Here is a 27,606-nt window from a genome sequence, read left to right on the forward strand (position 1 = left end):
CCAATAAACTATCTAATATCTTTATTAAGGAAATATATAAGAGTAATAAAAACAAGTAGAAAATATAGTCCAGAAGCAGACCTATCAAATGAGGTCAAATATAGTCCAGAAATGTTTTGTCCAATAAATGATATTAGAGTTCAAAGTTAAATCCAAACCGAAACACACACTATTGCCAAGCCATAGTGTGGGGAAACGTCCAGGGTCTTTCAGGGTCCAAGGTAAAAGTCCACAACAAGGTATGAGGGCAAGACTTGATTCTTGAAGCAAGGTCCGTGGCTAGAAGCAAAGCGAGGCAATTCTTGAAATACTTGAATGAGCAAGGCAAGGAAACTGGATTTGCAGACTTTGCGAAGTCCACACAAGGCTGGAACGCGATTTCACTCCTGAAGCTGCTCAGTTGACTCCACACCGGACCAACCGTGCCAGGCACCTATATCTGGGTCTCGTTTTCCCGCCAAACAGGTGTCCAGCGTTCTCTTTCCCTAGAGAACGGGAAACGAAACCCAGCTTTCTCCAGATATGAGACTCCCTGGATTTTCCCAGGGGAAACATGGCTAATCAGTGTCTTGTTTGGCTGCGATTCTCGTGCTCCTGCGAACCCGCTCTTTCACTCCCCTGTCTGCAGCAAAAGACTGTCTCCTAGGGAAGGGAGGTGAGAGCTGCTCAAGGTCTGTCTTAATTGGCTCTGGGGTGAGAACATCAACATCAGGCATCTGGAAAGATTCCGGCTGTTGTTGATCCGGAGAAAACCCCATGTTTTCATCCTCATCTGCCACAGTGACACTAGGAGCGGGACTACAAGGCCCATGAGGCATCACACTAGCTCCACCCCTGTGTCCTAACAGGTGTTCAGCCCTGTCTCCGGGACTTGGGAAGAAGCCTTCCCCTCCCCAGGCCCTGCCCCTGCCCCGTGTCCTAATAGGTGCCATCACCGCCCCCCAGATCACTCCAGTGCCCACCGGGGGGCGGTAATGTCCACTTTGGGAATCACTGTGATAGAAGGAGCTCATCCGCGCTCTCCCCGGGTTCGATTCGAACCTGGCCACCTTCAGGTCAGCTACCCAACCTTCAAGTCACAAGGCTTTAACCCACTACGCCACCGGAGGCTCCTGCATACAAGTGAAAAACCATTAATAAATAAATTGCTATTTTTATCTGAAAGAACACCTTTCTAAGAATTTCTAGGTTTTCCCATATAACTGTATGGTCAGCCTTTGCTGGTATCCGACTAAAATCATATCTGAGGACATAAAGATTCCTAGAGGGATGCTTTCTCTAGAAATCCCTAGGATTTCCAGCATGACTCAAGGAAGTTGACCACAGAGTCAAACTTTGGGATCTAGATATTCCTAGAGAGAATATATTAAATCAAATCTACAAAAGTCAAAACTGCAAATGTTGAGGGACTACTGTAAATAGCATTACTTGTATTTTCATGTGAAATGGAAATACATACGTTTTTTCGGGGTGGGGGGGTGGGTTCCTGCTGAAAATCAGTTTGTGTCCTTCCTGAGAAAGCTTCCATGTACCAAGAGAGACTTTTACAAGTGCTGAAAATAATCAGTTTCCCTCCCACTGAAAAAAAAGTGCCAGGGAATCAGCCTTAATAATAGAAATTAGCTGGCTGCAACATTCCAAAATGCATCTGATTAGTCTGATCCTGTCCCAGGGGCGGGGACAGCATTTGTCTGGCTCCGAAGAAGTTTTCCTCTTCCTTCCCTGCTGCTGATTATAGCAGCACACCTGGTGATGGGGCAAGGGCTCAGCGGCAGCTTGCCATCTCCTTTAACTGTTTAGCATCACGGCATGTACATAGCAAGACCCATCTGCTTCATGGTTATATTTTGCCAAAAGTAGAGGAAGCAAGCACATGGGTAAGGTGAATTATGATGGGAAGAGGGGGATGGGAATTGAAGAAATCTCTTCAAAGCAAGTTCAAATGTTAGGGGGTTCAAAGTGTCATGAAATAAATTGGGGGCACTCTCAATATCAATGCTCTCCTCTCCACACACTCCCACTTGCTGTCTGTGCTTTGCCTGCTAATGAATGTGCATTCTCTCAAAGCTGTTACATTCTATCCTTCATCATTTGCTAATTATTTTCCTTAGTATTTCACATGTTTTACTTTATTTTCTGAAATGGAACTTCCCATTATTATTGGAACTTAGTGGAACCAGTTGTGGGCACTCAGAAAGTTAGAAAATATATGTTGCGAATGGGTTTATACTCTTGGAAGGGGTGGGATTCCTAATTTATTAGTCCTGCCTTTTGCTTTGTATGATCTGCAAAAAGGTATTTGGCTATTGCTTCCCTGTTATATGGTGAAAAGGATAAGCATTTGAGATAACTCAAACTAAGGACAGAAAAAGATCTTCACACACCAAATCATTCTAATGTTGCTATTTTTCTATAGTATACTGATTAGAGATGTAAATTGTTTGAAAAATTTGAAGCCAGGGAATAAATACTACCCTGCCCCCTCCCAAAAGAAACTCACATGAAAAATAAAATAATAACAATGTAGTACAACAAGCCCTCAGTATTCACTGGGGTTTGGTTTCAGAACCCTGTGTGGATCCTAAAATCCGTGGATACTCAAGACCCAATATATACAATATCGTAGTAAACTGTCATCCCTTATTTAAAATGGTGAAAACCTGAAATGATTGCCAGAGAGGATCTGAGGATCTCTGAAATGATTGTTGAATTCGTGAATGCAGAACCCATGAATACGATGGGCCAACTGTATTAGCACACTTTAGAGATTAAAGATAACTTTGTTACTTCAGAACTATTTCTACATCTTGCATTGTTTTTTTTAAAGAAAAGATTTGGAGACAGTAAATATGTGAACACTTTCCTCACTGTGTTGTTGAAGGCTTTCATGGCCAGAATCACTGGGTTGCTGTTAGGTTTCCGGGCTGTGTGGCCATGTTCCAGAAGCATTCTCTCCTGTGGGCGAAACGTCAGGAGAGAATGCTTTTGGAACATGGGCATACAGCCTGGAAAATTCACAGCCACCCATTTTCCTCGTTGTTCTAAAATAAAATATTGCATAATCAATTTTATTTCAATTTTTCCGGAAGAAAGGGTTTAGATGAAATGGGTGGAAGAAAACAATGTATAGGATCCCAACAAGGAGGAGAGGAAGCCAGATCAGAATTCCTAAGACACAGAATCATAATCCCTTCCTCTAACTTCTCAGAAGAAACAATCTCCATCCCTCCTTCCCCAATAGACTTTAACTGGGCTAGAAGGACCAATATCACCCTGTCTCCACACTTTCAATTTTTCTGTCATTACACATTTGCTAGATATGTTTGCGGAAAAGCCCTATGAGGATCGGCTTAAAGAACTGGGCATGTTTAGCCTGCAGAAGCGAAGACTGAAAGGAGACATGATGAGGGCCATGTATCAAGATGTATGGGGAAGTCATGGGGAGGAGGGAGAAAGCTTGTTTTCTGCTGCCCTGGAGACTAAAGAATAATTAGGGGAAAAAATGGACGGAGATAAAGGAGAAATTGAAACGATGGGACAACTTAAACCTCTCTCTGCTTGGTAGAATAGCAGTGGTGAAAATGAACATTTTGTCAGAAGTATTATACTTGTTCCAAACCATCCCAATTATTAGATCAAAAATGATGTTCACAAAATGGGAGAAAGATATAAAAAAGTTCATATGGCGAAACAAAAAAGCAAGGATAAAAGCCCAAAATTTAAAAGATGATAGGAAAAGAGGGGGACTAGCCCTCCCGGATCTGCAATTATATTATGAGGCGGCCACATTGGTCTGGGTGAAAGACTGGGCCTCCCTAGAGAAGAAGAAAATTCTGACTTTAGAAGGGGAAGACTTACAACGGGGGTGGCACAGCTATTTATGGAAAGGGAAAATAAAGGTAGAAAAAAACTTTAAAAACCACTTTATTAGGGCAGCATTGATAAAAACATGGGATATGTATAGCAACAGATTACATACAAAAACTCCTATGTGGTACTCGCCACGCGAAGCATACCACAGAAGAGAAACCCCAAGCGAAAAGTGGACCACCTATAAACAATTACTAACAATTAACAACCAAGAGTTCAAATTAAAATCATACGAGGAGATTAGAGAAATTGACCCAACCATAAACTGGCTCCAGTACTGGCAGATCAATAAAGAATACAAGGAAGATAAAAAGAAAGGATTTGAAATTCAAGAATCATTTTGGGACAAAATTTTACAGATAGACAAAAAATTAATAAAAATATTATATAGACAATTACTTATTTGGGCAACAGAAGAAGAGCAAGTAAAGGACGTGATGGTAAAATGGGCCAGAATAGTTGGACACACTATCAGCATGAGTCAGTGGGAGGAATTGTGGATAAAGAAATTAGGGTATGCATATTCAGTGGAGATCAAGGAGAATTGGTAAAAAATGTTCTACATGTGGTACTTGACTCCGAAGAAATTGGGATTATATAATAAAGGAAAAACGGATGAGAAGTGTTGGAAATGTGGAAAGAAGACTAGCACTTTCATCCACATGTGGTGGGAGTGCAAAAGGATAAAAAATTCTGGTACGAAGTGTATTAAAAAATGATGAAAATTCTACAAAAACAATTGAATTCAAACCTGAAATTTTCTTTTTCACGTAGATTAAAAACACAGATAAACATATATTTTATTTTACGACTGCGGCTAGAATTATATTGGCACAGAGATGGAAACTTGAGGAAACTCCCAATACCGAACAATGGATCTCTAAAATATTGGACATTATGAACATGGACATTCTTACACAAAAAATGGCCCAGGACAGAATATCAATTAATAGAACGGATTGGAAACCACTGATAGATTACTTACGAAAAGAAAAAATAAATATGTATATAAAGTTGGGTTATTGAGAATCCCAGGGCGATTCTAAAAGACAAAAGGAGAACGTAAAAAAAAGGGGGGGGGGAAACGCCACAGTAAATGATTTTTAATGATTTTTTTAAAAAGATGTATGGGGAAGTCATAGGGAGGAGGGAGAAAGCTTGTTTTCTGCTGCCCTGGAGACTAGGACGTGGAACAGTGGCTTTAAATGACAGGAAAGGAGATTCCATCTGAACATTAGGAAGAACTTCCTCACTGTGAAAGCTATTTGGCAGTGGAACACTCTGCCCCGGAGTGTGGTAGAGGCTCCTTCTTTGGAGGCTTTTAAGAAGAGGCTGGATGGCCATCTGTCAGGGTGCTTTGAATGCAGTTTTCCTACTTCTTGGCAAGGGATTGAACTGGATGGCCCATGAGATTTCTTCCAACTCTATGATTCTACGGATATCACCCATTTATTAACATATAACACAAAGCGAAGGTAATTTCAATAATACTTTCCTGTATCTAAGTCTGTTCAAACGTAGAAATTGAATGTATTTGTAAGTAAGGATCAGAGTGCATAGTGAAATAAGAATAAAAGTCCCTTTCCTTTCTAGAAGTCCAGAATTTGGGGGAAAACGACTTCTACTTATTAAGTGAAAGTCTGGCTCTGGCAAGTAATACTTGCATTAACACTTCCATTTTATATATATGTGCCCAGAAGTACTTTTCAGTTCAGCAGGACTTACTCATGAAAATGGGGGGGGGGGGGGAACTGAGGTGGGAAGGGAGGAAGTGGGAAGGACTGGGGAGAGGAAGGTGCCCCTCTTGGTACAGCAAGCCAGCTGTTCTTTCTTTCCTTCCTTTTTTTCCTTCCCTTCCTTCTCTTCCGTTCCTTCTTTTCCATCTTTCCTTTCCCCCTAATTTCCCTCCCACCTCCTTTCCTCCCTCCCTCCCTTTTCTCGCTCCTTCCCTCCCTCTCCTTTGTTTCCTTTCTTCTCCCATTCCTTCTTTCTTCCTCCCCTTCCTCCCCTTCTACTGCCAACACTCTATACATCACACTACAGAATCAATGGGAGATGCTGCTTTGGAGGAGCTGCTGCCCATGCAAAGGAGAAGGGCAGCAGGCAAGGGAGGAGAAGGGTGGCGGGCGAGGGAGGAGGAGAAAGGCGGTGGGCGGGGGAGGAGGAGAAGGACACGGGTAAGGGAAGAGGAGAAGGGCAGCGGTAGAGGGAGGAGGAGAAAGTGGGATGGGTGTCTGCTGTGCCGAGAGGAGAGGCCATGTGTCTTCCCCTCCTCTCTTGTGCGCCCTCTCTGCACAGTGTTCCAGCTGGAAGAGGGAGAGGGTGTACACTCACTCCTCCCGTCTTGGCACAGCAACCCAGCTGTGCGGAGAGGCGGGAAGGCATGGGATTGAAAGAAGGGCTTCTTTCAGCCCCACACCTTCCTGCCAGAACCCTCACTCAAGTGTAAGCCAAGTGGGCTTTTTCATCTTAAAAAGGGACTGAAAAACTCAGCTTATACTCAAGTATATACGGTATTGATTTCATACAAAATCCATATCAGTGTAAGGCGAATTAAAAGGCCAGAAGGTATATTGGGTCCTAGCGTATATTCAGTCTGCATTGAGCCCCTTCTTCTCCCCAATGTATTTGCACAAGAGTCCACAATCAGTTAATGACTGCCACTATAATTTATTGGAGTAATTGAAGCTTTCATTGTTTAAAACAGTGTAGTCCAATCTTTAGTTACCCGAGGGCCAATCGAACTTTAGTACTGTATAGGAACGTGAGGCTTCAATATGGCCATTATATAGCTGTTTCTTAAAAACTTAAAGCAGTAAGAAGGGTAAATGATTTTTTTCCAAATGATGAATTAAAATATTTTTCCAGAAAGAAGGGCAAGGGCCATCAAAAATGAATTAGGTTAGACCACACTGGTTTAGAAAAAGCAATTTTTCATTGCAAAATGGATAAAGTATTTTTTAAATTTTCTCGTGTCCTTCCTATATGTGTTTATCTCTTGGAATATGAAATGATTTTCAGTGACTTACTCTTGAACTAAGAAGTGAAACCAATATTTTGAAATGAGCTGCCACTTATATTTGAAAACACATTTTTCTTAATTCATTCTTAGAATTGAATCATTTTATGTTTTCAGTTTCCAGCTACATTGGGGTAGCTATATATATTTTTAAGCTGTGTAGAAATATTTCAGGGAAACACTTGGACAGATGAGCATCTGTTCACAGGTTTGGTGGTCTCTCTCCATAATTGGCAATGCATATTAATGGGAATCTGTTTACCTTCATTCAGTTTGTCTTGTATAGTCACTGAAAATACTACATATCTAACTGAATTTTGAGGGCATGAGTCTAAAATGCTAATCTGCCTATACTATTCAAGACTGTAGTCGCCATCTCAATGTGGCAGCTGACTCATTTTCTTTTCTTTTTTTACCTTTTAGAAAGTAAGAGAAATATTTTGTTCATATTATCCAGGTTTTTCAAGCTGTTCTGTGTGTGCCTGGGTAGTTGTTTGGTCATCTTCAAAGTCCAAATTTTCCTTTGATATCCTGAAAGTAATTTTTAAAAAGTTTACGATCAACTAAACATTTCATAGGAAAACATCCATAGTACATGCAGTTGTACAATGTGTATGCAATACAGTTTGAAACTATGTTTTAACTTTTCAGTGATTGTTTTGTCCAAAGAACAGTCAGTTGCTGAAACTATTACTGTATTTCTGAAATTCTACACTGATGATGTAAAACTGCTGTTCTAGGTCAGGTTCTCAGTCAATTTAAAATGCTAGAATTATTTAAAAGTACAAAAGATTGAGGGCCATTGTTGCAAGCGAGTTGTGTAGTCTTTTCCTAGCTCCCCAGACCAGAATTGAATTGAACTAAATGGAATGGAATAATATAAAATAACAAAATCAGGTTTTCTATTAGGTCACTGGATTTTAAAAATGACTTATAGTGAGTACAACACACACACACACACACATATCCATAAGTTTCTCTCACAGCAATTGTTATTTTTAAGGCAAGCCTCAGTCTCTGCTTTGGAAAGGGCAAGGCTATGTAAATTTCTATCACAATTCCCATCACAGTGACAGTGACAAATATTGATGGGAGGAAAATTTGAGGCCCCTTCTGCACTGCCATATAATCCAGATTATCAAAGTAATTAATCCACATTATTTATTTATTTCCATCATTTCTATGCCGCCCTTCTCACCCGATGGGACTCAGGCCGGCTCACAATCTGGCAAATTCAATGCCGATATACAGTACAAAAATAAAACATAGCAATTAAAACAATCAATTTAAAATAATCCAATAAATACATTTAAAACAGTATAAAACAGAGGTCAACCCTCCTGTTCAAGGAGCTCCACTGGCTGCCATTTATTTTCCGAGCCCAATTTAAGGTGCAGGTGCTTACCTACAAAGCCCTGAACGGTTTGGGACCATCCTACCTCCGTGACCACATCTCTGTCTACGAACCCACACGTTCACTTCGGTCATCTGGAGAGGCCCTGCTCGTGATCCCGCCTGCGTTGCAAGCGCGGTTGGTGCAGACACGAGACAGGGCCTTCTCCGTGGTGGCCCCCCGACTCTGTAACACCCTCCCCAAGGATCTCAGACAGGCCCCTACATTGGCAGTCTTCAGAAAGAACTTGAAGACCTGGCTGTGCCTTCCCAGATTAATAGGAAATCTCCAATACCAAGTCCCATAAGCACTTTATTAGAATTAAGATCGCATATCGCACTCTGCACTTGCCCTATAAGCCTTATATATCACCTGTCACATCAGCACTTTTAATCTTGTACCCATTACTCTGGCCCGGCCCAGTTCTATTGTGTTAATTTTGGTTAATTTCTGGCCTTAATAGTTTTAAGGCACTTTGTTAGAATGATACAAATGTTATGTCTTATCTTTGTAAAACAGTTTATTGGAAAATTACCATTCAGACAAATGCAATGCTGCATATGATGAAAAGTTCCAAAAAAGTGTATTAGTAAAATACATTTTTGAAGCCAGCTAAAACATTGCAAATATGTGCAAGATTTCAAGTCCTCAGCTTCTTTTTATCAGGCCAGATGTTACAAAATGCAGGCTGATAGGGTGGTAATTGTGAGAATGGAAGGCTGTTATTCTTTAACTTTGAACATAGAGATACCATGACTTCAGTATTTAATCAGCCTTCTCTTTCATCTTCTTCTCACCTCTATTTGTTACATTTTGTTTCTTGGAGAGATCTAGAGACCTTGAAAATCTGGACTTTTTAGTGACCTTGGCCTGATAAAACCTACCAATAGGCCTGATAAACATATTATTGTAATATAAATTTTGGTATATTTCAATTTTACCTCTTTTGGTAATTTCTGTTGCATAATACATTTTAAAAGAATAGATTTCAGTGACCTTTGATCCACCATTTCTATAAGATAAAATGGGAGTAATAATTTTTTTCCTGACCATAATGGTTTTAACCTTGTATACTATTTTGAATATGCGTGTGGAAGTAGAATCTCAAATGAGACACAAATGAAGGAAAAATTGCTAATGCTGGCACGGTATATCTAATGAGTACTGTGTAATAAACCATAACCTCTTCAACACTTCTGTGGAAAACAGTGTGATTATTTTGGATGGATGGCTCCTTGTGTACGGCTCATTACCATCTGGCATAATCTGTATTGATATAGTCTGTAATTGTGAACTATTTGACATGCTGCTTTTAATAAATGTGACTTGCCTAGTTAGGACTCATATATAGGAAACTATAACAAGGGGATTATAGACTGTCACACGTGCTGCACATATTAAGAGGTGAAATGAATGGCTTTCAGATTTGGGTCCTAATCCAGATATCCTTGTTTGTAACAAAGGGCCACCTACACAGATCCTCCCCCACAGAACAGATGGTCAGTTCTGACAGTGAAGATCTCATTTTTGGAAGCATATGTGCATGTGGAGGCACTTTGGAATTGTCTTACCCAACAGGTAATTGTTGGTGTTAGGTGTAAGGAACTGTGATAATCATCTGTTGAGTCATACACCTACAATGTGACTTATCTCTTGGATTCATGGACTTCTCCCCTATAACATACTTGATTATGTAACAATTGAAATTAAGAAGGAACAATCTGTTTGTATGAAATACTTGATTCAATATGAGGATCCCACTTTCTGAATGAGAGCAATATTCCCCTGTGGGATATTCCAGACACCACTCCCTCTTTTCTGTTTTTTCATATGCATTTTATGGGTTGTATCCAGAACACATTTCCCTAGAATACACCAGGTCATGAACATTTTGATGGCACTAGTCTAATAAAGTGGCCTCTCCAAGCCCTGTTTCAATCCATCTTTGTCTATCATGGAACAACAGAATGCAGTCTCCCATTCTTCTTCTGACGGTTGGGGGACCCATGGAGTAGATCTGGAATGGTTCATGAGGTTGTAGGGAAAGGGGGCTGAAGAGGAAGACATTGGAAGTAGGATGCAGGCTTTCTCGTTGCCACCCTTGCTCTTACTCTATTCTTGATGTTACTGGTAATCTAAACCCCTATTTTGGAGATATTAAAGAAACCAACAATAATTATTATTTATAACCCTCCCTATCTCTCCAAGGGGAGATAGCACCCAATAATAACAATAACACCTGATTTTCAAAGCAATTTCCCTAATATCAAAACTCTTTCCACTTTGAAACAGTATCAGAATAAGCATCCCATTGAAAGGATAGATAAATTATTGGCCTTGGGCGACAGAAAGGGTCTGATATCAGGTTATTTGGGCCCATTTTCCTAGACTAGTTGGTGGGTAGGTGTCAGAGGACATTCTCTGTAGCACATGTCAGATGTAGAATTCCCTCCCAAAGAACGGTGGGTAACTTGATGGAATGAGGGTCAGTCTTCATCATCATTTGTTACTAGTCTTAACTGTCATTGGTTGCTCTTCATTTGGGAGATTAAGTGATTTATGGCATTCTTGAGGGTTCTACCTGGCCTAGTATTGTTCAGTCTTCACAAATGACTTCCATGAGGAAAAAGAAGCCATGCTTATCAACCAGATAAGAGGGAGAAAGTAAATATCCCAGAAGACAGAATCAGAATTCAAAATGAACTTGAAAGTTTGGAGAGCTGAATCAAAAATAACAGTGAATTTCAGTAGGAATAAATGTAAGATGCTGCTTCAAGGCAGGAAAAATAAAATGCACAGATACAGAATGGGTCATACCTGTCTCGAAATCCATACATGTGAAAAAGATAATATTAGACCACAGGTCAAACATGAGACAGTCATGTGACTCAGCAACCAAAAAGCCAGTGCGATTCCAAGCTGAATCAGTAGGAGCATAGTATCCAGATCAGGGGAAGTACTATTGCCATTGCATTTTGCTTTTATCAGACCTCCTCTAGAATACTGTATCCAGTTCTAGGAATCACAGTTAAAGGTTATTGGGGAGCTGATATTTGTTCAGAGAAGTATGATCAAGATGATCAAAGATCTGTGAGTCACATCTTATGAAGAATGGCCCAAGGAATTGGACATGTTTAGCTGGGGGAAGAAAACACTAGATGACACGATATTCATTATCAAAATATCTGATGGTATTTATGTAGAAGGTGGAAGGAGCTTGTTTTCTGCTGCTCCATAGACAAGAACAAGACCCAGCAGATTTAGTTTACAAGAAAAGAGATTCCATGTAAACATTAGGGAGAAAATATTTAGTGTAAGAACTCATGGATAAAGGAGCAGACTACTTTGGGGGATAATGGAGTCCTCTTTGGGGTTGGATGGGTATATTTCACAAGTGCTTTAGTTGTGTATTTGTGCATGATTGTAGGTTGGACCAAATGGCTTTTGCAGCCACTTCTTGCAGCCACTTCTAAGATTCTGTGATTTTGTGAATACATAAATTGCATGTTATTTTTTATACCAGTACAATGTTTCTTAGACTTCATGAAATCACTTAGTGGTTTTAATCTTGCTTTATCCTTTTCATTTATTCAAAGCCTAGAAACCCTTTTCGGTATACTGTACATTTTCTATTGCAGACACACACACACACATTATCCTGCCATTTTATGTGCCATTATTTTGCCATTGCACTCAAGGGACATTACAGTTTAAAATAATGGACTATAACTTCACATACAAAATGCAAAAGGAAAAAGGGACAGAGGGAGGGAAAATAAGCAGGTGCAAGGAATCGCCATTTCTGGAAAAGGGGGGCCTGGTTGGGATTCAGTCTGGTTGAAGGAACATTCATTCTTTCACTTCTGCCTCAGATTCAGCTAGGTGAAAGGGTTGGCCAAGGCTAAAATACAAGATTTGCTTAACAATTAAACAGATACTTTATTACACAGTTGTGAAAACAATTACTCAATTTATTGTTCCAAATAACAAGCTAGAGAATAAATAATTTAAACAATAGGGGCTTGAATCAGAATCTTCTTTCTGTAGAAATGTAGTACATAGCACTCAATATGTTCATAGTTCTGCATTTTTGGAGAAGTTGGTAAAGAGAAGAGAGAGAAGCTGTAGATAATATGATTGATGTCTAAGGTGTGAGTTCAGTCCCCTTTTGTTAAGAAACTGTATTTTTAAAAATGAAATTATTTTAAAGTCTGGAAAGCATGAACATCAGATATTGAATACCTGGTTTCTTTCTTTTCTCAAAAAGAAAATTTAATTTTGTTATGCAAGAGTTCATATCTACTTTTTGTAGTCACAGTTTTGTTTTATTATTGTTACATTGCGCTGTTTGTTGCACATTTTGTTACACTGTAATGCGGTTTCCACAACACTTGCTGACATCCCCACAACACTTGATCATCGTTATTATAAATACCCATTGATTACTATGTAATGTGATATTGAGACAGGACAGTGCCCTTCAGATGCAAGGGTAGAGTTAATACTGAGACAACATAGACATCTATAAGTGAATGATGCATATTTAGAAAATACTGCCTACTGCAGTCGGTCCCTTTCTTGGAGTGTTATGTGGTTTTTTCCTAATTCTAAAAAATGCATACTATTACATTTTTTTACTTAGTTGAACACAACAAAATTAGTTCAAATAAAGTTTTGCTGTTGAGAACGGATGCGCTAGAATATGATCTAAGGAAATGTGAACATGCAAGTGTTTTGTGGCTTTTAATGCATTCCACAAATGTCTTCAGTCTCTCAGGATTTCTTCTGAAAATGATATATCTGGTGTAGCAGGAGGCTTTATTCTAGTCATTTTGAGAATAAAGTTTTTATACTACATACATATATATTGTCATGATGCAGTCAGATTATTAGATCCGAGTTAATAATAAGCAGATATGTAAGAATTCAGGCGGAGACAGCATCTCCTTTACTTCTTTACTTCTCTATTCAAGTGTGCTAACAAACTAGGAAGTTACCATTAACCCTACATACAGATATATCCAAAAATAACATAGGATTTATGACTTCTAAATATCAAGTTTCAGAAGCCAACTTTAAGGCAAAAGTTCATATTGTGGTTTATATGGACACCAATAACTGTAGTTTCCTGGTTCTAGTGTAATGTGAAGCTGTAGTTAATACTGTGCTTTCCTAATTTGCTCACTTAGGAGTAGCAGGAATTTATCTGGGTGCATGAAACGTATGAACATTTTAGTTTATTAAAACTAGGACTTGATTCAAATGTTACATTGAGAGGCTGTATAATAATACTAATACTACCAATGACAATATTTATACTCCCCTTATCTCTTCTGCAGGAGACTCAAAGCGGCTTAACATAAAAGCATTAATATGCAATTTAAAATATACCAATATGCAAATATTAAAACAGGATTAAATATAAAGAGTATTAAAAATTCCCAGTTAAAAATCATTAAAACATATTCAAAGTTTAAAACCACAGAACCCCCTGACTAGATCGTAAAAACTTTAATTTTTAAACGCCTGTCTGAATAAAAAGGTTTTAGTCTGTCGCTGGAAGGACAGCAGGGAAGGAGCCACTCTGGCTTCCCTGGGCAGGGAGTTCGTGAGATGAGCAGCTACCGAGAAGAAAGGGCCAGCTCTCTCGTTACCAACAGAGCTTGAGTTGGAGGTGGGATGAAGAAAAGGGACTCTCCTGAAGATCTCAGGGCCCGGGCAGATTCGTACAAGTGAATATGGTTAGCCAAATAGCCTGGACCTGAACTATCTAGGGCTTTAAAGGTCATAACCATCATGACCAGAAACAGACTGGCAGCCAGTGGAGCTGCTGCAACAGGGTGGTCATCCACTCCTTGTAGCCAGTTAGCAACTTGTCTGCAGCTCTTTGGACCAGTTGAAGTTTCCAAACACTCTTCAAAGGCAGCCCCGCGTAGAGTGCATTACAGTAATCCAGATGGGATGTAATTAAGGCATGAACCACCATGGCCAGATCTGGCTTCTCAAGGAATGTCCATAGTTGGCACACAAGTTTTAATTGTGCGAAGACCGCCTTGGCCACTGCTGACACCTGGACCTCCAGGATCAGTTCCTAGTCCAGGAGGAATCCCAAATTGCAAACCTGTGTCTTCAGGGGGAGTGTGACTGTTATCGAGACCGCGATTTAGCCAGGATCTGCCCTGTGAGGGAGATCCGATTGCTTCCTCCGATGAGAGAACGAACCTTGGCGAGCCGTCAGGGAAGCAGAAAATAACCCGGAATATAAATTTACCTGAGACCGAAAGGAAAAGACTCTGCCAAGTTGAAGGAAAAACTGCCAAAGCGTTTATTAAAGCAATTCAGCTGAAAAGGACATCAGGCAGCGATAATTCGACATGCAAGATGTAACCTTTTGATGAAAATAAAGCCATTTTATACATTTCTAAGTTTGAAGTCTGCTTGAATTTCTCGCCCCGTCCCTCCGCCCATCTGGCTGCTGATAGGTCGAGAGCGCCGCACTAGGTGGGAGTTTGATTTCCCGCCCCGCACCTTGGCCAATGAGGAACAACCTTCGCCTCTGTCAGGGCCAATCAGGTTGGGGAAGGCGGGAGTCAGCTAGACAATGGGTTCTGGTGAATGAATCATTTGGAGTTATCTTATGCAAAGCGATTACCCGAGGCTAGCGCCTTCTAAGATAATCTAGAATTATGGTTGCTTTGAATAGGACCATCTGGAATGTCCGGGGTTCTTTACGCACGTACACAGTTCATGAATACCTCAGGTGTGACGGAGATGACAACAAATATTGACACTAAGGGATTATGGTGGCAGGACCAGAGGGAAGCTTTCCTAGGGCTCCCCAGGGGTCCAGGATGGGTTTGTGGTCAACATTACCATATGAGATTTTATCACCCCGGGGACTGCTTCAATCTGGGGTGGGCCAATCTCTCGTTATGGGCCTTGCAGATGCAACATAGATTAAATCATAGAATCATAGAATCATAGAATAGTAGAGTTGGAAGAGACCACATGGGCCATCTAGTCCAACCCCCTGCTAAGAAGCAGGAAATCGCATTCAAAGCACCCCCGACAGATGGCCATCCAGCCTCTGCTTAAAATCCTCCAAGGAAGGAGCCTCCACCACGGCCCCGGGGAAAGAGTTCCACTGTCGAACAGCTCTCACAGTGAGGAAGTTCTTCCTGATGTTCAGGTGGAATCTCCTTTCCTGTAGTTTGAAGCCATTGTTCCGTGTCCTAGTCTGCAGGGCAGCAGAAAACAAGCTTGCTTCCTCTTCCCTATGACTTCCCTTCACGTATTTGTACATGGCTATCATGTCTCCTCTCAGCCTTCTCTTCTGCAGGCTAAACATGCCCAGCTCTTTAAGCTGCTCCTCATAGGGCTTGTTCTCCAGACCCTTAATCATTTTAGTCGCCCTCCTCTGGACGCTTTCCAGCTTGTCAACATCTCCCTTCAACTGTGGTGCCCAAAATTGGACACAGTATTCCAGGTGTGGTCTGACCAAGGCAGAATAGAGGGGGAGCATAACTTCCCTGGATCTAGACGCTATACCCCTATTGATGCAGGCCAGAATCCCATTGGCTTTTTTAGCAGCCGCATCACATTGTTGGCTCATGTTTAACTTGTTGTCCACGAGGACTCCAAGGTCTTTTTCGCACACACTGCTGTCAAGCCAGGCGTCCCCCATTCTGTATCTTTGATTTCCATTTTTTCTGCCAAAGTGAAGTATCTTGCATTTGTCCCTGTTGAACTTCATTTTGTTAGTTTTGGCCCATTTCTCTAGTCTGTCAAGATCGTTTTGAATTCTGCTCCTGTCTTCTGGAGTGTTAGCTATCCTTCCCAGTTTTGTGTCGTCTGCAAACTTGATGATCATGCCTTCTAACCCTTCGTCTAAGTCGTTAATAAAGATGTTGAACAGAACCGGGCCCAGGACAGAGCCCTGCGGCACTCCACTTGTCACTTCTTTCCATGATGAAGACGACGCATTGGTGAGCACCCTTTGGGTTCGTTCGCTTAGCCAATTACAGATCCACCTAACCGTAGTTTTGTCTAGCCCACATTTTACTAGTTTATTTGCCAGAAAGTCGTGGGGGACTTTGTCGAAGGCCTTACTGAAATCCAGGTACGCTACATCCACAGCATTCCCTGTATCGACCCAACTCGTAACTCTATCGAAAAAAGAGATCAGATTAGTCTGGCATGACTTGTTTTTGGTAAATCCATGTTGACTATTAGCAATGACCGCATTTGTTTCTAAGTGTTCGCAGACCACTTCCTTAATGATCTTTTCCAGAATTTTGCCTGGTATTGATGTGAGGCTGACCGGACGGTAATTGTTTGGGTCGTTCTTTTTTCCCTTCTTGAAGATAGGGACCACATTCGCCCTCCTCCAATCTGCTGGGACTTCTCCCGTTCTCCAAGAACTCTCGAAGATAATTGCCAGTGGTTCTGAAATAACTTCCGCTAGTTCCTTCAGTACTCTTGGGTGTAGCTGATCTGGCCCTGGGGACTTGAATTCGTTTAGAGAGCCCAAGTGTTCCTGGACAACTTGTTTCCCTATTTGGGGTTGGATTTCCCCCAATCCTTCGTCCATTCCATGTTGCTGAGGTTGAAGATGGCTTTCTTTTTCTGAGAAGACCGAGGCAAAGAAGGCATTAAGTAGTTCTGCCTTTTCCCTGTCCCCTGTCGCCATCACCCCATCTTCTCCTTGCAGTGGCCCTATCGCCTCCTTTTTCTTCCTTTTTCTACCAACGTAAGCAAAAAAGCCTTTTTTGTTGTTTTTTATGTCCCTGGCAAGCCTGAGCTCATTTTGCGCTTTAGCCTTGCGAACCTTTTCCCTACAGGTGTTGGCTATACGTTTGAGTTCTTCTTTGGTGATTTCTCCCCTTTTCCACTTCTTGTGCATGTCACTTTTGAGCTTTAGCTCAGTTAGAAGTTCTTTGGACATCCATTCTGGCTTCTTTGCACTTGTCTTATTTTTCTTCTTTGTTGGCACTGTTTGCATTTGCGCCTTGAGTATTTCACTTTTGAAAAACTCCCATCCATCCTTAACTCCCTTGTTTTTTAATATCGGCGTCCATGGAATGCCGCTCAGTAATTCCTTCATTTTTTGGAAGTCAGCTCTCTTAAAGTCCAGAATGCGTGTTTGACTTGTCTTAGTTTCAGCATTCCTTTGTATTGCAAACTGCAGGAGCACATGGTCACTTGCCCCTAAGGATCCAACCACTTCAACTGTATTGATCAGGTCTTCCACATTTGTTAAGATTAGATCAAGAGTTGCTGATCCCCTTGTTGCCTCTTCTACCTTCTGGACCATAAAATTATCTGCAAGGCAAGTGAGGAATTTGTTGGACTTTGTACTCTTGGCTGAGTTTGTTTTCCAGCAGATATCGGGATAATTGAAATCGCCCATGACTACTATATCTCTTCTTTGTGCCTGTTTGGTCAGCTGTTGACAGAAGGCTTCATCAAGTCCTTCATCCTGACTCGGAGGTCTGTAGTAGACACCCACGACAAGATCTTTTTGAGTCCCGGTTCCCTTGATTCTTATCCAGATGCTTTCAAGCTGGTTTCCCGGATTACAGTCTTGCATTTCTTCTGCAACGTAACTGTTTTTGACATATAAAGCTACTCCCCCTCCTCTCCCCTTTGTTCTATTTCTGTGAAAGAGGTTATAGCCCTCAATGGTTAAATTCCAATGATGGGAGTCATCCCACCAGGTTTCAGTGATGCCTATGACATCGTATGTGTGGTGCTGTGCTAGGAGTTGGAGTTCGTCTTGCTTATTTCCCATGCTCTGAGCATTAGTGTAAAGACATGTAAGCCCCTGTGACCTCCCCTCGAACTGTTTATTTGGGATTATTGTGCTCTCTGTACTTGGTCCTTGCTGTGTTTGTGCAGCCCTCCATTTAGCCTTTCGGCGGTTCCCTGTGGTCGTGGGTAATATAGTGTTCGCCAGGCTGTTGTTCCCCTCCCCCAGTGGATCTAGTTTAAAGTGCGCCTGATGAGGTTTGTGAGTCTGTGTGCAAAAAGATGTTTTCCTACTTGTGTGAGATGCACCCCATCGCTTGCCAGTAGTCCATCCTCTTGGAAGAGTAGACCATGGTCAAGGAAGCCAAAATGCTCCTCTTGACACCATTTTCTGAGCCAGTTATTGACCTGTACTATTTTTCCGGCCCTTGTAGAGCCGTGTCCTACAACAGGGAGGAGGGATGAAAAGATCACATGTACATTATACAGTTTTAGCTTTGTTCCCAGAGCTCGAAAATCATTTGTGATCTTTTGAAAAGTATGCCTAGCGGTGTCATTGGTACCTACATGAATCAACATAAGGTGGGGAGGGTGATGGGGTTTTAGGAGCCTGCTGAGCCTCTGAGTGATATGGTGTATTTTTGCCCCCGGGAGGCAGCATGTTTCTCGAGCCATCCCATCCGGTCTGGAAATGATGGCTTCCGTTCCTCTAAGGAGGGAGTCACCTACTACCAAGACCTGTTTCCTTTGAGGATTGACAGGGTCCCTTTTGTGCAAGACAGTGTGTATGTCCCCTGAAGAGTGTTCCTGTTGAAGTGAATCATGTAGGTGTAAAGTGTTGTCCTCCTCCTCAACATCCCCAGTGCATTCATCAATGACAATCCATTGAGATACATCCGAGAGCCCATTACTCTCCCAAGGATGTTCCTGTTGCTCCTGGTCTATGATTGGGGATGGAGCATTTGCATGATTACATAAGTGTGACTGTGGTGATGCACTGTCCCCGTCAGGGCTATCCCCTGCGCATTGATCCAGGGTGGTCCACTGAGTGGTATCTAAGAAACTGTGGTCCTCCACAAGATGTGTTTCCTGATTGTATGTTAATGATGTAAGAATTTCAAATCTGTTGTGTAAATGCAGCTGAGCAGAGGAGTTCTGTGGAGGCTGCCTGGTCCTGCGTCTCCTTCTATGGGTGACCTCCTTCCAAGCCTGAGGGTTGTCTACCTTTGAGTTGATCTCCCCATAAGGTTCCTGATCATGGTCTTGGTGGTGTTGGTGTGATGCAGACTGCAGATCTACAGCAGCGTGTTGTGCAGTGTCCAAGAAGAGCTCGAGTGTCTGAATGTCCTTAAGGGTCTTAATACGGTGCTCGAGCTGTTGGATCCTCTGCTCCATCAGAGTCATCTGTTTGCATTTGGAGCAGATGTAGTTGTCTAGTTTTTGTGTGAAAAAGCGGAACATACCACAGCTGGTGCATGTGATGGGAATGTTTTGCTTTTGTTGCATCTCTTGGTGAGTGTGGTGGCCAAGTGGGATCTTTGTACAGTTAAGTAATATGCACACACTTTATGTGCAAACTGCAATAAACCACCTCTTTGTGTATTTGTTTATGTTGCTTTGTTTCCTGTATGTACTGCAAAGGATAGTTAGTAAAGGTGCGACACTGGCAAATAAAGCTTTCCCAGAAACTCAATTAACAGGGGACAATGCCTGCTGTCAATCAACTTAAGTACCTGGCTCGCTTTCAACACAACAGTCACACAACAGTTAGACTTTGACCACAGGAGCCAAGCCCACACTCAGTTTAAAATCTTAGCCAAATCTTAGCCAAATCCTACCTGAAGCCAGGGAGCAAAAATGTCCTCCTGCTGCCTCTGCTTCTGCGAGAACCAACTGCCCTTCTGGGATCAGGCTCTGGCAGAAACTCACACTGGCAAATAAAGCTTTCCCAGAAACTCAATTAACAGGGGACAATGCCTGCTGTCAATCAACTTAAGTACCTGGCTCTCTTTCAACACAACAGTCACACAACAGTTAGACTTTGACCACAGGAGCCAAGCCCACACTCAGTTTAAAATCTTATGGTGACAGTTTATCCTCTTTTGTGTGTGAAGCCCAGAATATAGGGTGAAGGAAAGGCAGGAATTTTCGGGGTTAACTAGAGTTCAGGCTGTCTTCATTGATTAAAATATACTAGGGAATATAGAGAATCATATTCTAGCCATTTCCACCCAAAATTACCAAAAAAAGTACTAAATATTAACATTTACAGCTTATTTTCCATTCCTACGCGAATAGCACAAGGCGGGAGGCTATTTACGCAAAGAATGCAGTTTGACAATCAGCTGATGATCAGAGAAAAAATGGTGAAAAATTATCTCTGTTGGTTGTATTTTAAAGATTAGGCGATTTTAGTCATAAATATGAAAAGGGGTGATTCTTGGTGTAAAATTGAGTGAGTTATGAATGAAAATGTATGCTGGGGGTAGGCAATTCGGCAATATCGCGGTTTGTCTAAGGACAGAGAGGGAGTTCAGATTCCCTCCGGTTTTAAAGGGAAGGAAAAAACCCAGGTTTTTCTGTAATATAACATATATAAAGGGGAAATGTATGAGTCCTGGGGGTGTTCCAGGGAACTCATAGACCAAGTTACATCTGGCTAAACAGTTAATAAAGAATTGATTCCAGTATTTCATAAACATATAAGCATACAGTTCATGAAAAGTTCATAAGCAGCTCAGGTTGATTTCTGTCCTTGGGAGTCCAGCAAGAGTATATGAATGAGGAATCCGTTCATTCATAAAAATGAATGAATGGGCCGAAGAGATCCATCCGGAAGCTCTTGCCGCTGTTGAAATCACAGCTGGTCCTTGGAGAAACTACATCTCTCCCTCAGGGAGGATGACAGTCCACCACCAGCAGCCCTGGAGAGAAGCCCAGGTTCCCTGGAGACAGTCCGCCAGCCGCGAGAGCCGAGAAGCGGCTGTAGTGGAGAAAGAGGCAAACGGAACCGGCTTTCTGACAGTCAGAAACTGGACCGATTTGGGCGCTGTTGGTTGTCCTGGAACCAGGAGCCTCAAAGAGTGTTAAATATAAAAGATAGGCATGCTTGGAGTGTTTTTTTATGAAGTTATAGGTCAAATTGTCCCGTCCGCCATGTTATTCAATAACAGGGAGAGCGCGGCGAGGTTAATGGAGGGAGAGGAGGGAGGATTTCATGTGAGGGAGCCAGAAAAGAGATACAAAATAGCCACTTGAGAAGATTTCAAGTTAAAGGAAAGGATACTTTTTATTTTAGGGTTAGTTACAATGTCAGGGCTGGGGAAAGTAATGAAAAGAATTTTAATAATAATTTGTTGCGGTCAGAACATTTTCCCGCTTTGCTGGCGATCCGGATCTGTGGAACTCCCCGCCGCAGGTCAGATGAGTTTAAAAGCGGGGGTCTCCGCTATCATGACCTCATCCAGCACAAGCTGAATCCCTATTCTACCTTCCAACTCACCAGGAGTACCTTTGTCTTGTCTCAATTGAATTTCAGTTTGTTTGTCCTCATCCGGTCCATTACTGATAACAGTAGGGTCAGGACAGCTTTCTTGGCATTAGGTGGAAAGGAGTGGTAAGAGTTGGGTGTCACCTGCATATGGGTGGCACCATACTCCAAAACTCTGAATAACCTCTCTCAGCATTTTCATGTATATGTTAAACAGCATGGGGGATAAAATGGAGCCTTGAGGAACCCCATAGTTCAATGACTGGGAGTTCGAAGAAGAGTTCCCCATCACCACCTTCTGGGTACAGCCCTCCAGGAAATAATGGAGTCACTGTAAGACAGTGCCTCCCAGTCCCATCACAGCGTGATGACCCAGAAGGATACCATGGTCAATAGTATCAAAAGCCGCTGAGAGATCCAGGAGAACCGAAAGGGACACAGTGCCCCCTTAGTAGGTCATCCACCAAGGCGACCAAAGCTGTCTCTGTTCCATAGCCAGGCCTGAAACCAGATTGGATCTAGATAATCGGTCTCATCCAGAAATCCCTGGTATTGGGAGGCCACCACCTTGCTAAGAAAGGGAAGGTTGGACACTGGAAACTGGGGTGTTGGGTTTTGTTGTTTTGTGAGTCGCCGTGATGCCAAAAGCCTTTTAGATATATAGATACTGTTATTGCTGTGTATCTTCACGTTTTTTTTCATGAATTATGGTGACCCTAAGAAATCATGGGATATTTTTTGGCAAGATTTGTTCAGAGGGGGTTGCCTTTGCCTTCTTCTGAGGCTGACAGAGCAGGACTTGTCCAAGATCATGCAGTGTGTTCTTGTGGCCAAATGGGGATTTGAACCATGGTCTCCAGTGCTCTCCCATGCAGGCAGTGTCATGCCATGTTAAAAAAAAGCCACTTCCCTATAGTGTGAATGCATGCAGGTGCTTTAAATGTGGCAGTATATAAATTTAAGGCACTTATATGCATTTATGTGGTACATAATCTATCATTGTATGTAGGGAGATAGATAACAATGGCTGCTGTACAGGGCATGACATTGTCTACACATTCAGAATGTATACCTTTAATCTGATCCCTGACATGCACTCCAGTTGTTTGTTTTTCAGATATCTAGTAGACAGAGAAATAAAACATACATATTTGGGGTGTTTTTTGTTGAAATGCACTGTTGAACAGTTATATTTTCTAAGAGATGACTAAACTATGACATTTGAGTGTTGATTTAAGGAGTTGGGAACTTCATTTGAAGATAACCTTGAGCCTTTCTCCTTTTTTCTGTTCAGAGTTACGAGGCAGCTTGTAGAGTGGCAGAAGGGTAAATGACTAAGCCCAAGCTAGAAAATACCATGACTAACCAGACAGTAGAGATGACTATGGTAAAGATGGTTAATTGGAAGGAAAGCAAGGAACCAGTGATGGACTTAAACTTTTCTTACAATGAAGATATGAGTACACTTGTTTTTTAATCCAGTGTAAATTCTGATCTGAGTCTTCTATAGCTAGAGTTGGATACAATTATGTTTCAAAATAGTTTTCAAAAACTAAATGACTGTTTAGTCTTACAGAATATGTGTGTGAAAGAGACAGAAAGGGGAGAAAAATTAGAAGCTGATAAGAGTAGAGTAGATTCTAAAAACTGGTAAATTATATCAGTTGTTTGGGTTCTTTTAAAAAAATCTTTCCTATTCAGTGTACTGTCTTGGTATGTTTGAATGCAATTGTCTATTCAAACTCACCATCACATAATACAATGTTTAACACCATATACAGTGATCCCTCACTACTTCGCAGTTCACTTTTCACGGATTCGCTGTTTTGCGGTTTTTCAATAAACTCTAAAAAGCTATTATAAATCATTAAAAAAATTACAATTTACAGCCTAAGGAAGGGAAGAAGGAGAAGCCAAAGGAGCCCAAGCGGAAACGGGAGGAGAAGGAGGCGATTTATCAACACATGATTGGTTGATAAAGACTTAAAATAGTGTATAACTACTAAAATAATGTATAAATATTAAAATTAACATAGTGTTCCTACTTCGTGGATTTTCACTTATTGCGGGTGGTCCTGGAACACAACCCCCAGCGATAAGTGAAGGAACACTTTTTGTAAGGTTGTTTCCTGTGCAATTAGTATTTGGAATTTGCTAGTGATAGCTTGTTACTGTTTGTTCATACCGCATTAACGCAGTGGAAAGGTAGTACGTAAGCCTGCCTATATACTCTTCAGTCTTGCCAGGTGGCCCTGCTTCTAAACTAAGCCGTGTGAAAGGTGGCTGTGGCTGCTCACTGATAAATAGGAAAGGCACACATATTTTCAGATATCCTTCTCTTTGACCACATTCCAGACTTGGGCATTAGTACTACAGACATAGTGAGGTTGCCACTTCTTTGTCACTTACCTGACTCATGTGTAAGTCTGTTGCTTTGGGCAATAGATTTTGATCATTCTGACAATTTCTTCCTGAACATTTCAGTAAAATATCTGTTGTACCGCTGGGCAACTTGCATCCATTTTTATGCAATTATTTCTGTGCCCACAGGCAGTGTACATTGATTTATCTAGGAAATAATAATTCAGCAAGGCTGCAGCTCTGTGCTCACGTCGTTGGGAACAAGAACCTTTGACTAGGAGTGAAATTTTCTTTAGAATAAGGATGAATGTAATATTTATTCAGTGAAAGCATTTCCTCACACTGTTCATCCAAACAAGACCCCCATAGTGTCTTAGCTATTAATTCATAATAAGACAGGCCCTTAGATTACAGTTTGAAAGATGTTACACAAAAAGAAATGAATTGGGTGCAGAAGGGGAAATGCAAATTCGAACACAAGTTCTTTGTTACAAAATACTTTCTGACAGGGAAAAATAACACAAACTCCTTGAATTTGGTTCCTTGTTTTACTTTTGGATGGGACTGCTTTGGTTTTCTCCTTACCATCATGTTCTTCTTGAGAGGCAAGGAGTGCAACATACCAGTGGCCTTGGGGTGCATCTTCACAGTCGAATTAATGCAATTTGAACTGTCAGGGTGCAGTACTTTGGAATCATGGCAGCTGTAGTTATACAATTTTTCTAGCCTTGGCTGCCAAAGAGTGCTGGTGCCTCACCAAACTACAAACTCTGGGATTACATAGCATTACATAACATGGTTTCAAACTGCATTAATTTATAGTGTAGATGCACCCTTAGTCCCCTGGTAAATACAAGAAGCCTAGAGTTACTTCCTTTTGTTCTGTAGTCCAGAGAATAAGGACTCTCTCTCTCTCTCTCTCTCTCTCTCTCTCTCTCTCTCTCTCTCTCTCTCAGGGATTATGCGAATTCCCTGTAGCAATCCCTTCTCTGTTTATATGCATTTAATTAGGCTCAGTCAATAGTCCAGATAGAGTTGGGGAAATTACTTTTCAAAAAGTATCTTGCTTTTTTCCTCATTGCAGTGTTTAAAAGTGATCAGTTCCCATTACTCCTGATGATGATGAGGAAAGTTGTTATTTTACATGCTATACTACTCATCCCTTTTCTGTTGCTTTTTGAGAGTGGAAAACGTTATGATAAGAAAATTAAATAACCCTTAAAAATAGCCAGTTACAGGTTGAGTATACCTCATCTAAAATGATTTGGACAAGAAGTTTTTCAGATTTTAGATTTTTTTTTTCAGATTTTGAAATAATTCTGTTTGCATATATATACCTAATCAGATAGTTTAGAAATGGGATCTATGTCTAAATAAGAAATGTATTCTTGTTTCATATATATGTTTATACATATAGCTTGAAGGAATGTTATACACAATATTTTGAATAACTTTTTCCATGAAACGAAGTCTGTGTGTGTGTGTGTGTTTGTGTGTACTGAATCATCAGAAAGGCAAAGCTGTCACTTTCTTAGCTACACATATGGACAATTTTTGATTTTTGATTTCCAAATAAGGGATGCTCAACCTGTAATATGCCCTTTAAAGAAACTTCAGGAAATAGCTAAAAACTGTTATTCATTACACCAGTCCAGAAATTTTGTTTTCACTTGGTGCACTGTTTTATTGCAGCATCATTACAAAACGTATCCTTATTTTCAAAGCACTGGGTCCAGATGATGCCTACATTAAAAGATCTATAAATATTCAACTCTACTCAGATTGATTTCAGGGAGCTGTTTTTATAAAAATGAATTGTGTTCTCTCTCACTCTCTGTGTCTTTAGTGTATTTTAGTGTGTGTGAAGGAGGGTGTTAAAAGGCCATTGTTCATTAAGCTTTTACAAGGTACCTACTTATTAATTGCTCTTATTTGAGCTCTTCAGGATTGTATAATTGGCATGTTTCCCATAATACACTGATCTGAGAATTGAATCTACTTAAAAACCTGCTATAGTGATGTCCTCTAGGAGAACTCTGAATTCTTGGGAATTGCCTAGAGCTATTCCATAAAGTGAGACTTTACCCAAGTTGTATGTTACTTTAGTTAAAGATTAAGCACACTCTGTTAGAAGATATCCTGCAGGGATCTTCGCTGTGAATACACTAGACGCATGAAGTATAGCCATAATGCAGTTGGCTAAATAATATAGGTATTATTTGGAGAGCAAACAAAACATGGAAACCTATGGGGGAAATGGAAATGAAAGTTTGGAAAGTCTGACACTGATGTATTTGTGTAACCTTTCAATAGTGAGTGTTGCAGAGAGACTTTTTGTTCCCTTCATTAAAACCTTATTACAGGGAGAAAAGGGACAGTGGAGACCTTACTTCAATAACCAGGGGTGGGGTGGATAGGTCAGAGAGGAAAGCCTGCTCTCCTCCAGATATTAATGTTGTGCTTTCAACCGGGGGAAATGAGCCATTGCTTAAAGTAAGCTGGAGGTTTATGCGTTCATTGCCACTAGGGATACCCATATGTCCTGGGATATCCAGTAGTCAGAAATGGCAGACCTTGATTGTGGAGAGCAGAGAGCTCTCATTGGTATTCACAGCAGGTATCTTTGCTCAATCTGCCCAGAGCAAGTCTGTTTAATGTTGATCAGCTGTCCATCTGATAAACTGAATTGATATGGACATTTCCCTCCAAGGGCTGCCCTGACAATGACAGCAGGAGCATCAGGATGTCTTGTTAGTTTCTGCCTCCCTCTGTCTCTCCCTCCCGCTTCTTCTCCCACTCTACAGTGTGTTATCCCTTCTTTCAAGCAAAGGTTGTGACCATACACAATTATTGCTGCTGCCTTGTATTAGTGCTACACATATGAAGAATAGAGGAAAATTAGCCCACTATAATTTCTTTCTAAACCACTGTATATTCTACACACATTGCTTTATCTATATTGATATCTACATTAGTAAATATAATAAAGATAATGGGAATGTCACCAAAGGGAGCAAGATAAGATAAACTCATAATACCGTCTCTGAGTTTGTATGATTAAGAACCCCCCCCCCCCCGGCTGCCTATTTGAACATTTTTCTATATGGGACCAGCATGTTATAGTTACTTTTCAGCTAATTCAATTATTTCCGGTCTTTGCTTTAAAGCCAGCGCACTCTGGCAGAGATTACAGAGTTGATCCACACCGCTTTCCTGGTACATCGTGGGATTGTAAACATTGGTGAACTGACATCTTCAGATGGCCCATTGAAGGACATGCAGTTTGGAAATAAATTGGCAGTCTTAAGTGGTGATTTTCTACTAGCAAATGCAAGCACAAACCTTGCTACACTACAAAATACTAAGGTAATACCATTTTTATTACTGCAAAGGAAGGTGTTAGCTTTTCATTTGTTTTATTTTGGTAGACTTTACTGCTGCTGCCTTTTGCAAAGTAATTTTGTTAGAAAACCATTTCCCTCTAGGAATTAGATGTCATATAAAATTGTACATGCAGCCCAGCTGTCTGAAATTTTACCAGACATAAAGCATTTACTATATCAAATGAACTGAGTATATAAAATGTCTGTTATAAAATTCATTCGCTCTTTCCACATGTATGTCTGACTATATCAGTAGTGAGATTAGCTGGCAAACATATGGCCACCAGAAGTAATCCAGTCAATTAAGGTAAATGGAACTTTGTCCAGTGAAATTCTCGAGGAT

At 41.0% G+C, this 27,606-nt stretch overlaps 1 protein-coding gene across 3 annotated transcripts in view; it reads left to right on the forward strand.

Moving 5' to 3' along the window:
- The window catches only part of pdss2 (decaprenyl diphosphate synthase subunit 2), a 128,633-nt gene that overhangs the window by 26,221 nt on the left and 74,806 nt on the right, over nucleotides 1-27,606 (forward strand). For all 3 annotated transcript variants that reach the window (XM_062980209.1, XM_008120784.3, XM_003215631.4), the window contains one exon: nucleotides 27,048-27,246. In XM_062980209.1, coding sequence (XP_062836279.1) covers nucleotides 27,048-27,246 — 199 coding nt within the window. The remainder of the gene's footprint in view (nucleotides 1-27,047; nucleotides 27,247-27,606) is intronic.

The sequence above is a fragment of the Anolis carolinensis genome, chromosome 1 (genome assembly GCF_035594765.1).
Source record: "Anolis carolinensis isolate JA03-04 chromosome 1, rAnoCar3.1.pri, whole genome shotgun sequence".
In the NCBI taxonomy this organism is placed as follows: Eukaryota; Metazoa; Chordata; class Lepidosauria; order Squamata; family Dactyloidae; genus Anolis; species Anolis carolinensis.